Source organism: Rhyacophila brunnea, unplaced genomic scaffold, assembly GCF_057557595.1.
Source record: "Rhyacophila brunnea isolate RB1 unplaced genomic scaffold, BYU_Rbru_1.0 scaffold_4, whole genome shotgun sequence".
NCBI classification, from domain to species: Eukaryota; Metazoa; Arthropoda; class Insecta; order Trichoptera; family Rhyacophilidae; genus Rhyacophila; species Rhyacophila brunnea.
The window spans coordinates 7,313,989-7,327,182 of NW_028233068.1; the positions used below are offsets into that span (position 1 = coordinate 7,313,989).

A 13,194-nucleotide genomic window follows, 5' to 3' on the forward strand; every position below is an offset into this window, starting at 1 on the left:
GGTTTTGAATTTTGTTTGCTACTCTGATAGAGACACCCATGACCCCCACAAGGGGGGCTGACAGGGTTCTAGCCTGGGGGCTCGGGATCGGGGAGCCCGGCATAATGGGTCGACCAGATAAGTGAGATAAACAAAAACACATCACAAATTTACACTAATAGTAAAAATAGTCACCTGCGCATTTTATTTCGAGAGTAGTGGTGGTCCAACCTCTTTGGGGGGTATAGTACTGACATAAAATTTATGTCTAAATAAAACACGGTTCTTGTCAGTTTACACTTTACAGGAAGCCAGCAGCAAAAAAAATTTGAAAATAGCCGATATACTGGATTATTTCTTAGGTAAGGTTAGGTTTTCATCCTTGAATTCATGAATTTTGCCAACATCAGCTATGAAAATTGAATTAATGTTCATATTAAATCTAATAAAATTGGAGACCGTATGGTATACGGTCATCTCTTTCCGATAAGAAAGCTCACGGCGAACTGTGCCACAGTGAAATGTTTTTTGTACAATTTAAATGTAACTGCAATTTTTGATTATTGTGTCTATTCTTGTTAACTCCTTAATTATTCAAGTGGGTGTAGGCATTCATAAACACAAAACATCGCTAAAATACACTGAATACCCATAATTTTACCTCGAACAACATTTTGAAAACGCTACTATAGAGCGTCACATTGCCTTTAACCTTAATGATAGGTAGAGGGTCCGCCAATGATCCTAGTCTGGGGGCTCGCGTCAGGATGTGGGAGCCATGGAGACACCCCTACGCTTAATAATTGTACAGAGACCGCATTTAATTTTACCCTAACTTATCTGTACCCTAACCTTATTGGCCGCAAACCGTTCCATAGCAATGTGTTAACCACCAATATTTCAAATAAACGGCTCTGATTGCCTTATATAATGTCAAAAACTATGTACACAAAATTAAATCTAACTATTAGGCATAAAGCCCATTGACGCAGCGAGTGCGGCGCTCGCGCAAAATTTCTACAAGTGGCGCGTAAATCATCCAAAATACAACGTAATCAAATACGCCAGCGCACACTGGATTTGACGATGCCTTGTGCCCCGCCTGCCGCATGAGTCACCGTTTTTCGCTTCTCAGCGATACGATTTAACGAAAATACAACGGAGTCCATTCATTGAACACAGCAAGCAAAATCACGCTGCTCGAAGCGTCGTCGATAAGACGGACGAGAAGCCATTATTAAGAACAGTGTACGCTTTGTTTAGATTGCGTGTCCGATATTTAATTACAAGCCCCGAGAAATAATATAATATTTTTATTGCTTTTTTATGAGAGGCGCTGTAATAATAATTATTTTGTGCTTCTTGGGCCCCTTATTACATAGGTGAAGGGTAATGCGCGGCAAGAGGCGTGTGATTATGGTTATGAATATACGCTTCTTACGCCGACTGCGCCCGCTTGTCCGTCTTGGTGGGCTTTATGCCTTAGTCTATCCTATGTGGTAAATCATTGAATAACGGTTATTATGGAATATTCAATTGAGTTAATAAAAATACCTGTGTATTTCTACAGCAAAAAAAAATATCATAAGTCAAACTCCCTCTTAAGTCAACATATTATGAGGTAAGATAATATTATATTATCAATATTGCATTATTGTTTATGATGTTATTTGGAATAATAATCATTATATAACTTCTTTGAAAACCTTGTTTAAGTCTGAGAGTCTAATAATAGTCTCCTTATCAATATGGTAATGAATATCTTAAATTTGGTGTAATAACAATATTATATTTACCATTTTTTGATAACTTTACCGTAAATTTGGGTATATGTATTCAGACTACAGGGGAAACTCATCAGTTTATCAGTGCATTTGCTAATTTAACAATGGCTTTAATACGACTCGTTATAGTTTCCCTCGTTGTTGTGTTACTGAGTACAGTTGTTACTATTAACGGAGATGAATTAGCTGAGACAACATCTCAAGATGTCAAAAGTAGTAAGTATAAATCTATGCCATTATATTAGGTATATCCGCTGTAAGAAGTCAGACAGCTAAATCAGACATGCTGTCTCTGTCTTTTGACGTGTGCATCATTATATCTTTGATGCATATAAGATTCATAAATCTGTCAATCATGACAAGGCTTAACTATGAATTCACGACACTGTCGTTTAAGGTCCTTTTAAACGTCAGTTTTGTTGTCATTCAGTCAAGGTTTCCGTTTTGATCCGTTCACTTTTGAAACGGCGGTGTATTTAGACGATACGTTGTCTGTTCAGTCGAGGTTTCAGTTGCCAGGTCAGTTCGAAATCGGCGGTGTATATTTACGTATTTTTTATCCACTTAAAATGAATATTATTTTCATAATAACTTTCTAAGCATATTGGTTAGTGTAATGCAGTACCTATATTTAAAGAAATTATAATATATCAATCCAAATTAGAAAAGTAGTATTAAAATTATGGCAACATACTAATTTACACGTCAATTTAACTGGCAACTCTAAAAACGGATACGATAACTGATAGAAAATTCATCCTGTCTTGTCTCCGGTTGGTACACGTCAACACGGACAGCTAGACGGAAATGGAGACTGATTGGATAGGAAAACTGATCGTTTAAAAGAACCTTTAATAACTTGTTTTTTTCTTAACTGATGTCATTATCAGAACACAGCTCAAGAATACTATAATTCAAAAATATAAATCATTTAAATTAAAATGCCACCTCCTAATATGTTACAATATCATATTGAAATATTATTCTAACATACATTCTATTGGGCACTGCAAAAGTGAGATAGCATGTACATCCTAATTCAGATTGGGAACGACTATAGTAGACATTGATATTTCAACATTTATAATCTTAATGTTTCTTGGGGGTTCAAGGGGATCTAGGGCATGGTTTTAAATAGTCAAAGAACTACTCGCAACGCCAATTGGAGCCCTCAGAAAAAAAATCTACATATATACAATATTATACTACATACGTAAAAAGGGCAAAGGACTCAAAAATCACATTTCATAATTTATTTAAAATATCTAATATACCCAGGGCTTTTTTTGTCATGTAACGCAGTGGAACGGCATTCCGGCACCCCTTTTCACGGTATTTTTAATGTTTCAAAAGCAATTAGACGAAACAATGTTCGCGCTTAGATAATTACAATTCATATTCATATAATTCATCAAAATGATAAAATATAATATCGTTATGAACCGGATGAAATGTGGATGTATTCAAAATTGGCGCTCATGTCTAAAATAAACCATGTAAAATAAACTAATGTTTAATTTTTTATGCACTTCGTAGCATAGGAAAAGCTGCTTGAAATTTCATTTAAATGATATTTGACTATAATTTTCTTTAGTAAAAAACTTCACGAGAAGTGAGTTCTGGGACCTTTTTTCTTTAAAAAAACCCCTTAATATACCTACTGAATTAGTACAATGATTTGAGTTTCCCCATCTCCACCCGCCATGTATATGCAGCCGCGGTTTGTGCACGGCCACTTTCCGTGATGCTATAAACGTGTCAGAATGAAAAGATTTTAGTGCCACACTTCCTTGTCCCGAAGCGATGCTGCACGGGACTGATATAGCAACCATGGTCCTTAGTGCTTAAAGAAAGAGTTTTTGAAAATAAAAATACACTGAATTAGTACAATAGACCTAAGTACGAGGGTGGGTCAATAAGTCCTTAGAAAAGCCGACAGGTGGCGCGACTAGTACTGTAAGCGGTTTGTTTTCATGCAGCGGCACTACCGATTCAGTATGCTGCGAAGTTTCAATCAGATTGGTCGGGTTGTTGTGTGTTTCTCGTACATTTAAAAAAAAAATTTGCTTGTGGAAAATGGAAAAATGGAAAATGGAGAAAATTGAGTTTAGAGCTGTTATTAAACATTTTAATATAAAAGGGTTAACAGCAAAGGAAATAAAAAATGAGTTGGATTTAGTTCACGGCATATCTGCTCCTTCACTTGCAACTATTTATAACTGGTTAAATGAATTTAAACGTGGTCGCACATCAACAAAGGATGAACCACGCTCAGGACGTCCTGTAGAGGTGACTACACCAGAAATGATCAATAAAATCCACGATATGGTGTTAAGTGACCGAAGATTAAAGTTGAGTGAGATAATTGAGGTTACAGGGATCTCAAAAGGTAGCGTCATTTCTATTTTACATGACAAATTGGACATGAAAAATATTTCTGCAAGATGGGTGCCGCGTTTGCTCACAGTCGACAATAAACGCAATAGGCTGGTGGCCTCTAAAGCCCTGTTGTCGCTCATGCAACGCAATCCGGATGAATTTTTTCGTCGCTTTGTGACTGTAGATGAAACATGGATACACCACTATACTCCCGAGACGAAAGAACAGTCAAAGCAGTGGATTGCGAAGGCAAACCATGTCCAAAGAAGGCGAAAACCGTAAAATCAGCTGGTAAGGTTATGGCTACTGTATTTTGGGATGCACGTGGAATTATTTTCGTTGACTATTTGGAAAAAGGAAAAACAATAACAGGGGATTATTATGCATCTTTATTGGACCAGCTAAAAAACAAAATTGAAGAAAAACGGCCTCATTTAAACAGGAAAAAAATCCTCTTTCATCAGGACAATGCCCGTGTTCACACATGTTTACGATCAATGGCTAAAATTGAAGAATTGAAGTTCGAATTGGTCGACCACCCACCGTATTCGCCAGATTTAGCCCCCAGTGACTTTTTCCTTTTCCCAAACTTAAAAAAATGGCTAAGTGGACAACGTTTTTTTTCAAATGAAGAAGTCATCGATCGGACAAATGCTTATTTTGAGGACCTTCCGAAAACTTATTTTTCTGACGGTTTAAAAAAAATTGAGAAACGTCTAACCAAGTGTATTGAGCTCCAAGGAGATTATGTTGAGAAATAAAAAAAAAATACAAAAATAAAAACTGTTTTAATGCTTTTTTCTAAGGAATTATTGACCCACCCTCGTAATTAATAGGTTAATTTGCTTAATAATTCGACATCTTCCTATCTATTAATTGTTTTATCAGGAAATGTCTGGAGCCAAAAAAACTATTATCTTCGATAAGTCGAATTATGTAATAAACTAGATTTGTTCGAAATGTTGGACAAAGAATGAACTAACCCAAGTTAAATTCTTTCAGCTGGGCCGGTGGTGACTGTTTCACCGGACAAAATATCAGTCTACAGGAATAGTGGTGTGTTGATATACTGCAATTTTTATGACACTGTCCCCAATGCATTGATCCAGGTTACTTGGTAAACCATATTTTTTATTTCACTCAGTCCTCGAAATGGAACAGTTTACGAACCGGAGCGCTCGACAGTTTTCTGAAGATATTTATTGTTATTATTATTATAGATATATTATGTGTATTTCATAAAAATAAGTGTGTTAGATTTTCTATTATATTATGGGCCTTATATTAATTTTAATTATTAGGGTTAATTTATTTTTTCCACGAAACAGATTTCACAAACAGAAACGGAGCTCCAGTGCGCTCCGGTCCATTTCGAGCCCTGATTTCACTTTGGTTTCAAAATTCAATTATTATTTCATTCAAAGTTTTTCAGTAATTTAATGTTATTTGTCTTTATTTTCTAAAACACTAATAATTTTGAAATATTGTTTCGTTCCACGTCAACATAAAATTCCACATAATATTGCCGCCAAAAGTTGGTAAGTCGATAATCTAGGTATTTAGAGTTAACAACGGATTATGTGTCTATTCACTCTATATATTATATAAATATGTATGCTAGAAAAAAATTCAAGTCATCCGATATACAGAACATGTACATAAAGCACAAATAAATTAGCATTATGCCTGATTTTATACGGCATGTCAAACTTTCAAATTGCAATTACTCCGTAACATGATTTTGAGACATACCAACTTTTGGCAGTAACCCCATTTGTACCTATGTTTTTTTTATTAGATTTTGATCATAATGTGACTTGAGGTTATTAGTTTCAAAGTCGGTTATCTTCGTATTCCGCCATTTTGAAATAATCTCAAAAAACTGTCAAGCACATTTAGGACTTCAAATAAGTACCTATTGAGATTTTGCGATTAGAAATTATTTAACTTGAATAAAATTTATTAAAAACCATTTTTAAAGTTGGTCAAAATATATAAAAAATGGTAGCTGATGAATATAACCAACTCTGCTATTTTATTAATAATCGGAGCTGAATTTAACATTTAATGAATATACTACAATAGAAAAGTACTAACAGCATCAAGAAAATATTAAAAAAGTTAAAATGAAGGAAACCAACTTTGAAGCCTTAAGTGCTTATCGGTTTTTGAAAATAGATGCCTCATACTACAACATTATCACTCACACAAAAGCAATTGGCGTCAATCGATTGGCTAAACCCGCTAAACTGTCTTTAATTATTGTTTTCCAAAGGGTTCATGGACTGACAGATGTGGATGTGACAAGCTCGCATTACAAGGCCGATAAGGCATTCCCAGATGGTCTGCAATTGGAGGTGAAAAATATGGAGTCCCATTATCTGCATATTAAGAATGTTTCCCCGAGCGATGCAGGACAATACAAGTGTAGAGTGACGGTTGACAACGTTACTGGTGTCTCAGAGAACACAGTAGACTTGACTGTACTTGGTATGTACCCATATGTTTTTTTTAACCATATTTGTGTAACCATAGTGTGGGTATACATCGTCTTTATAATGCAGGACTCTGTTATCTGTGACCGATCAATGTGAATTTAGCATGTGAATGAAACCTTGTTTTATCTACCGCTTAAAGATTTGTCTATTAAAATAAATTATATCATATTATGTTATATTGCTGATAATATATTCTTATGTGTTCAATAGATGTCTATGGGCTAGATGCAGATATCTTTCTTTAAATTAACTTAATTAATACAAGAGTATACTGAGAAACACATGTCGCATCTGTCAAAAATATCAAGCATATCGTACACAGAATTCAAGTAAATATAGCATTTAATGCAGGGGTGCCCAACCCAAATCGTTTGGTGGGCCAAAAAAACATAACTGAGATTAGGTGGGCCAAGCATATAACAAAATAAAAGAAAGAACTTATTCAAAATATTGTTTTACGTGGGAGACTAATTTGAGTAAAAAGAATCACTTTTTCTGGACAGATTTCTTCAACAGCGGCAATTAGACACTCTTTGATGTAGTCACCGTCCGTAAAGGGTTTCATTTTTTTTATCTTAATAACCCTTTAATGTTTTCAGATTCATATTTATTAATTAATACAGTTGAAATTGTAAATTATCAAAAAGCATTCTCAAATTGCAAGCTTAGTATTTTTCCGCTAGGTTCTCTGTTGGCATATAGGATCCCCCTTAATAAATTAACAATTGGTTTATTGAAAAATATATATAAACATATTATGCAGGATTAGTAAAGTTCTAATAAGTACCACAGGCTTAGGGCTCTATATATAGTCATACTTAAGTGAAGCTTATGCCTTATTATTATTCCACAATATACATAATGCATAAGCCCACTATTTTATATTAGTATGTACCTACTGTGCATAGGGTCCTAAGACTCTTGTTATTTTGGAAATTAAGTTGTATTAATTATCAATTATTTTCACAGTAGCGGAAGTTGATCAAGAAATAGCTATCTTTTGAAAGTCCCAGTTAACACTACAGGCAGTGGTCATGGCAACAATATATTATTATATTGCCACGGCCAGTGGTGACTGCATAAATTGGTAAATATTATTGTATAATAGCAACACTGGACTAAGTACTGTCACCTTTGATATATTTTGACAGATCACTTCAGTTATCAGTAACTTAGTTTAACATAACAAGTTAAGTAGAATTGATAGGATACGGCAAAGTGGGAAGTAACCACTTTATGAAATGGTAGTAGTATTAAAACACTTTACGGTATTTCTAGAACAGTTTTAGCCTGGTTGATTTGGTAGTCAGCATAAATAATATAATATTGTAGTTTACTATTTTTGAATTATTAGCAAGTGCAAGTACGTTAAGACTAAAATTTGGAGAGATCTTGGTGTCGGCTAGGAATGAAAGTACCTACCTATTACTGATACCTTAATTCAAATCACAAAAGCCTATAGTCAATATTAATGTAATCAGGGAAGGGCTCCATTTGTATGACGATATTTGTGTGTATTTCGTCATAATTAGGTAGGACGTATGTGACTCAATTGGTAAAGCACATTGGGTTAATTTTTTCTAATAGGTATGTAATGTGGTAAGTATGTTTATTATTTTGTAAGTAAACGTTTTTATAATTGAAACATTGTGGTACTTATTTTTATAGGCAGTATACCATACAAACGTTATGAGAAATGAAAATAAACAAGGAAATATGGAATTTCTTTGGATTAAAATAATATAAGATAATGCACTGTGTTTTTTTTTATATAAAAAGAATGTGTCACTATGTCATGGTAATTACCATAATATTTTATATGAGAATTGCTTTACAATACAATATATTATTGACTTTTATCAAGTATTTATTAGCTTTACAAGTGGTTTTTTGTTTCCTGCAAAGTTGACATGTTGACGTTTACGTCACATGTATAGCCAGCATCTGACAAAAAATATGTACATTTTCTATTGTTCTGGGATTTTGCACAATATATTGTTTATAACTTCTAACACGCTAAAATCATACAATAAAATGTTTACTAAATCTTAACGATTCACAAGTGTTCTAAATATACAGTCCACCAGTTGAAAATGCCCCTTTGAAGTAGACGAAACAAGTCCTGTGGGTCTATTCTATACACAACGTCGCAGTAGGATTGGTTTCCCGAATAGACCAAATGTTCAGGAGACGAAAAACAAATTTCATAATCCTATATTTAAATACATGGAGATATTTAAATTGTTATTTTTACAGCATATGAATGATGTATTCATTACCATTACAAAGTAATTTAAAGAAAGGCATGGTTCTAGTCCAATTAGATACAAAAAAACATTCTGCATTAAAAGGTCGATTTCGACAAAAACGGATATTCGGGAAACCAATCCTATAGCGACGACAAGGTGGCTATCGACGGTAGTTTATCATATTTATGTATTTAAGTGGTTAATTGTTATAATAAGTTAACCGTCCCCCCTCTCTCTTGGCTGTGTTAACTTTTAGAGTGAGAGACAGTTTTGACAGTTAACTTATTGTAACAAATTAACCATCTCAATACATAAATATGATAAAGTGATAATATTTATCACTTAAGCCGTCGATAGCCGCCTTGCGTATAGAATAGACCCACTGATTATTATTAAACTAAGTTTTATTTTAATTTATTGTAATGTAATTAGTAGCTTCTTATCAAATGGCGTAATCAGTAAAACTGTTTGTTTAGATTTACCTTGTAAATTACATTATTAATTTTTGTTTTTCAGAGCCTGAAGTCAAGCCTGAACATACGGAGTGATATTTTAAGCAACTAAATTTATGAATTATTGCAATAAATGATGTGTCACATATTATAAAAACAGCAGTTACGTTTTTTGCATTTTTTAATCTGTAATCCCTAATTTTTTCAATTTATATTAAATTTACATACAATACTTCAATGTGAAGTGAACACAAAGCTCTTTATTGGTCATGGTAGTTTTATGAGCAAACTCTTTCAATTTGGCCCACATATTGTTGTGGCTGTGGATCACAGGATGCTACCCAAATCCCATGGAATGTCCTAAAATATATACAGGAAAAGAAAAGTTACTTAAATGCTTTTAAAGAATTTACGGTGTCATAAGAGGATTTCGATGGTCTAATGTTAATACCCCGTATCTGACCTATATGACGAAAATGACTTTTTGACTTACTAAAACCAACAAAAATACTGCCCATCGACTGCAAAATTCCCGTATCTGTAGTTATTTAAACAAAAATGATGCAGCCGTTTTAGTAATTTCCCGTATCTGAATATTGCAGAAATAAACCTGTAATAGCCCGTATCTTGCCTCTTAGCTGTCAAGGGTGTTGCACGATGTGTATTGAATTCAGCTTCAAAATATCACTTTAGAATTATTTAAAAGGTAAAACAGTAAGTAATATAACAAATTTGGATGTTTATATATATCATCATCATCAGCCGGGGTCAATCCACTGCTGGATGAAGGCCTCCCCAAGCTTCTTCCAACTCTCTCGGTCCTGTGTCGTTCGCTGCCACGTATTTCCGCTGAACTTTACCAGTTCGTCAATCCAGCGGCTTTTAGGGCAACCCTGTGGCCGTTTCGTGCCCCTTGGGTACCACTGGATGACGGCGTTTGTCCAGCGGCCGTCCTTTCGGCGAGCAATGTGCCCCGCCCATCTCCATTTCAGCTGTTTGGCAACGTCTATTACATCGCGTACTCCTGTCTGCTTCCTAACCCATTCGTTTCTCTTACGGTCCTTTCGCGTGATGCCCAAAATACACCTCTCCATGCCTCGCTGTGCGACTCTTAGCGTTTGGACATCTCTCGTGTTGAGAGTCCACGTCTCGCAGCCATACGTGAGCACGGGTAGCACACATTGGTCGAACACCCTACGCTTAAGACACAATGGTAGGTCACTCTTGAAGATACTATTCAGACGTCCGAAAGCACTCCATCCCAGCTTTGTTCTTCGAGCAATTTCATCGTGCATGCTTCCGTCTATGGACACCTGCTGTCCGAGATAGACGTAGTTGCTTAATTGCTCGAGTTGGGTACCATTTTATATATATATCACACTTTATATATATATCACATTTTATTTATTGTTATCATTATATTAAGCGTTATGTGCTTTGCTTTCCACTTTTTACATTACGGGTTATTGGTATGCTAGTATGTAGTTACAACATGACGTGTGTGCTATTAACAGTCAGATACGGTCAGTTTACTTTTTTTAGCTTCCTGCACAAATTGTAAAAATTGTAGGCCATCGATTTCTTAGTTTCATAATAATATGTAGTCTTCTTTTTATGGCTCCTGATTAGGGATTCCAATCCCGGGATCCCGAATCCCGGGATCCCGGGATCCCGAGCTATTTTCGATACCTATGAATCCCGGGATTGATAAACATAATCCCGGGATTTCGGGATTGATTTTTTTAATCAATTTTTATGGAAAATAAAATAAAAGCGAAAATATAACAGAAAAAATACTTGTAATAAAAAATAACTACATTATAAATAAACTGAGTTTGAATGAAGTTTGATTTATACCCATGTGTAGGTTGCCGATTCCTTTTATTTTTTCACGTGAATTATTAAAAATGAAAAGATTGGAAAAAATAATACTTTGCACTTTTAATAAAGTATATCATACGTTTTACGGCAGTTTCATATTTGTCTGACTAATTAGATTTATGAAGCGGAAAAGCCATAAATACGCCATGATTATTTGCTTTAATATTTTAAATCTCGCTAATCCATTCATTAAGTCTTTACTATCAGAAACAGCAATCTCCTATTAAATTCACATTATTATTTAAATTACAATATTATTTACTCCGTTAAACTTGTGTATTTCCAAGATTGAACGTATACAATATTAACAATAAATGTCTTAAATTGTATAACTTAATTATACTAGATTTATTTTTGATCGATTTTATCAATGATATTTGTAAATATAAAATTTTTATATTAACAATGGAAAAAATGCCAATCCCGGGACCAGTCCCGGGATCCCGGGATTGTCAAATTGTAATCCCGAAATCCCGGGATCAGAATTTTGGCTCGGGATTGGATTCCCTACTCCTGATACATTACCATACCTAAAAAACTGCTGGGTTTTGAGTAGCATGGTTGTATAAACCTGACTGCAGATAATGTATGAATTATTATTTAATTCATTGAGTGGAAATGTGTATGGAATAAAAATACATTTAATATTTAGGTATTGCTCACATCTTTATTGTCCTTAATCAATTCTTTGCTCGTTCATGGAAACTCAACCATAGACCTCCAATAGGCCTATATAGACACATACTCGGATCAATATCTAGAGGGCGGGATTTGGTCTTAGGTGACACGCGTACTTCAAAGTTTCTTATCACCGTAGCTACGGCAATTTTCGCCTGGGTCAAAGCAAACTTATAACCTGAAATTAAAAATAGTTCTTTATCGAATTAGTTTATTATGTTTTATTATGTCTAATTTTTAACGTATGAACTTTGTAAAGACTAGTGTTTTTATATGGATAGCCATTTCACTTCAGTATGTAATAAGTGAGTTATGTTCACTACCTATTTCATCAAATGAAATTTTAAATAACCTGGATTGAAGAGGTCGAGATTTTATACAGTATATCACTTTTACGGCTTCATCCATAACATTTTTTTTAAATTATAGATTTTTTTGTCACAAGTTACGCAAAATACAATGACCGTTAGTGGCTCTTGTAGCTACTTGCAGGATATATGATAAAACCAAGGCCTGAACAAAAACGATGCATGAGTGCGAGTGAGAAAGTATTCGGCACCCTTACAATCTCTGCGACACGCGCTAGAGTAAGATAAAAGGTCTACTAGCTACAAGCCAGTTTCCAAAAGTATCGCCATCAAAACAGGGCGAAACGCTTCACATAGCGACGATTACTTGCGAGCTTGTGTTGCTAAAATTGATATTTTTTGAGTTAAACATAAAGTCAGTGGTAAATATTTTTGGTTAATTAAGTAGAAAAGATGGTTCTGTGTGTTGTCTTAAAATGTGGTAGCCGTACTGATAAGCAAGAAGATGGTATTACGTTTCATAAGTAAGTTGATCATGTTCGTGATAATTTATTTGTATTTTATTATATATTTTAATATCAGTGACCTAGTGTTTCTTTAAAATAACTTAAATTATGGATATCTTTATCTAATGGTTGCATTTTGACCGCTTAAAAATACTATATAACGTAAAAAAAATAGAAAATTATATTTTAATTCTGAGCGTCTAGTGCGAGCACTTTGGGTGAGCACTAGCGAAATGGTCTATGGTCTCGAACATTTGCAGACGAATGCGTTCGCTCGCTCACAAACCAAACGCAAGGCACACGGCTTCATTTAGCAATGCAACGGGTGGCGTCTAGATGTATCTATAGTCTAAGGATAAAACTCCTTTCATCTGAACGGCTGTAGGGTAAAAACAATATACGCCATCTCTTTCATCCGTCTGGGGTGATAGTCCTTCTCTCTCACCCACATGTCAATATGAAGTCAAACATAATTGAATT

At 34.6% G+C, this 13,194-nt stretch overlaps 1 protein-coding gene across 2 annotated transcripts; it reads left to right on the forward strand.

Annotated features, from left to right (window-relative positions):
* The first annotated feature begins 1,838 nt into the window (after positions 1-1,838).
* On the forward strand, positions 1,839-9,503 carry LOC147066770 (uncharacterized). Of its 2 annotated transcripts, XR_015071489.1 has the most exons (5): positions 1,839-1,979; positions 5,145-5,259; positions 6,418-6,632; positions 7,610-7,727; positions 9,406-9,503. XR_015071489.1 is itself a non-coding variant. In XM_085954208.1 (4 exons), exons 1-4 carry the CDS (start codon positions 1,868-1,870, stop codon positions 9,435-9,437), a joined length of 474 nt encoding a protein of 157 aa, XP_085810334.1. In that variant the 5' UTR covers positions 1,839-1,867; the 3' UTR covers positions 9,438-9,503. The 2 variants fall into 2 exon arrangements, 1 of the variants encoding a protein (XP_085810334.1); XM_085954208.1 differs by lacking the exon at positions 7,610-7,727.
* The last annotated feature ends 3,691 nt before the right edge of the window (positions 9,504-13,194 follow it).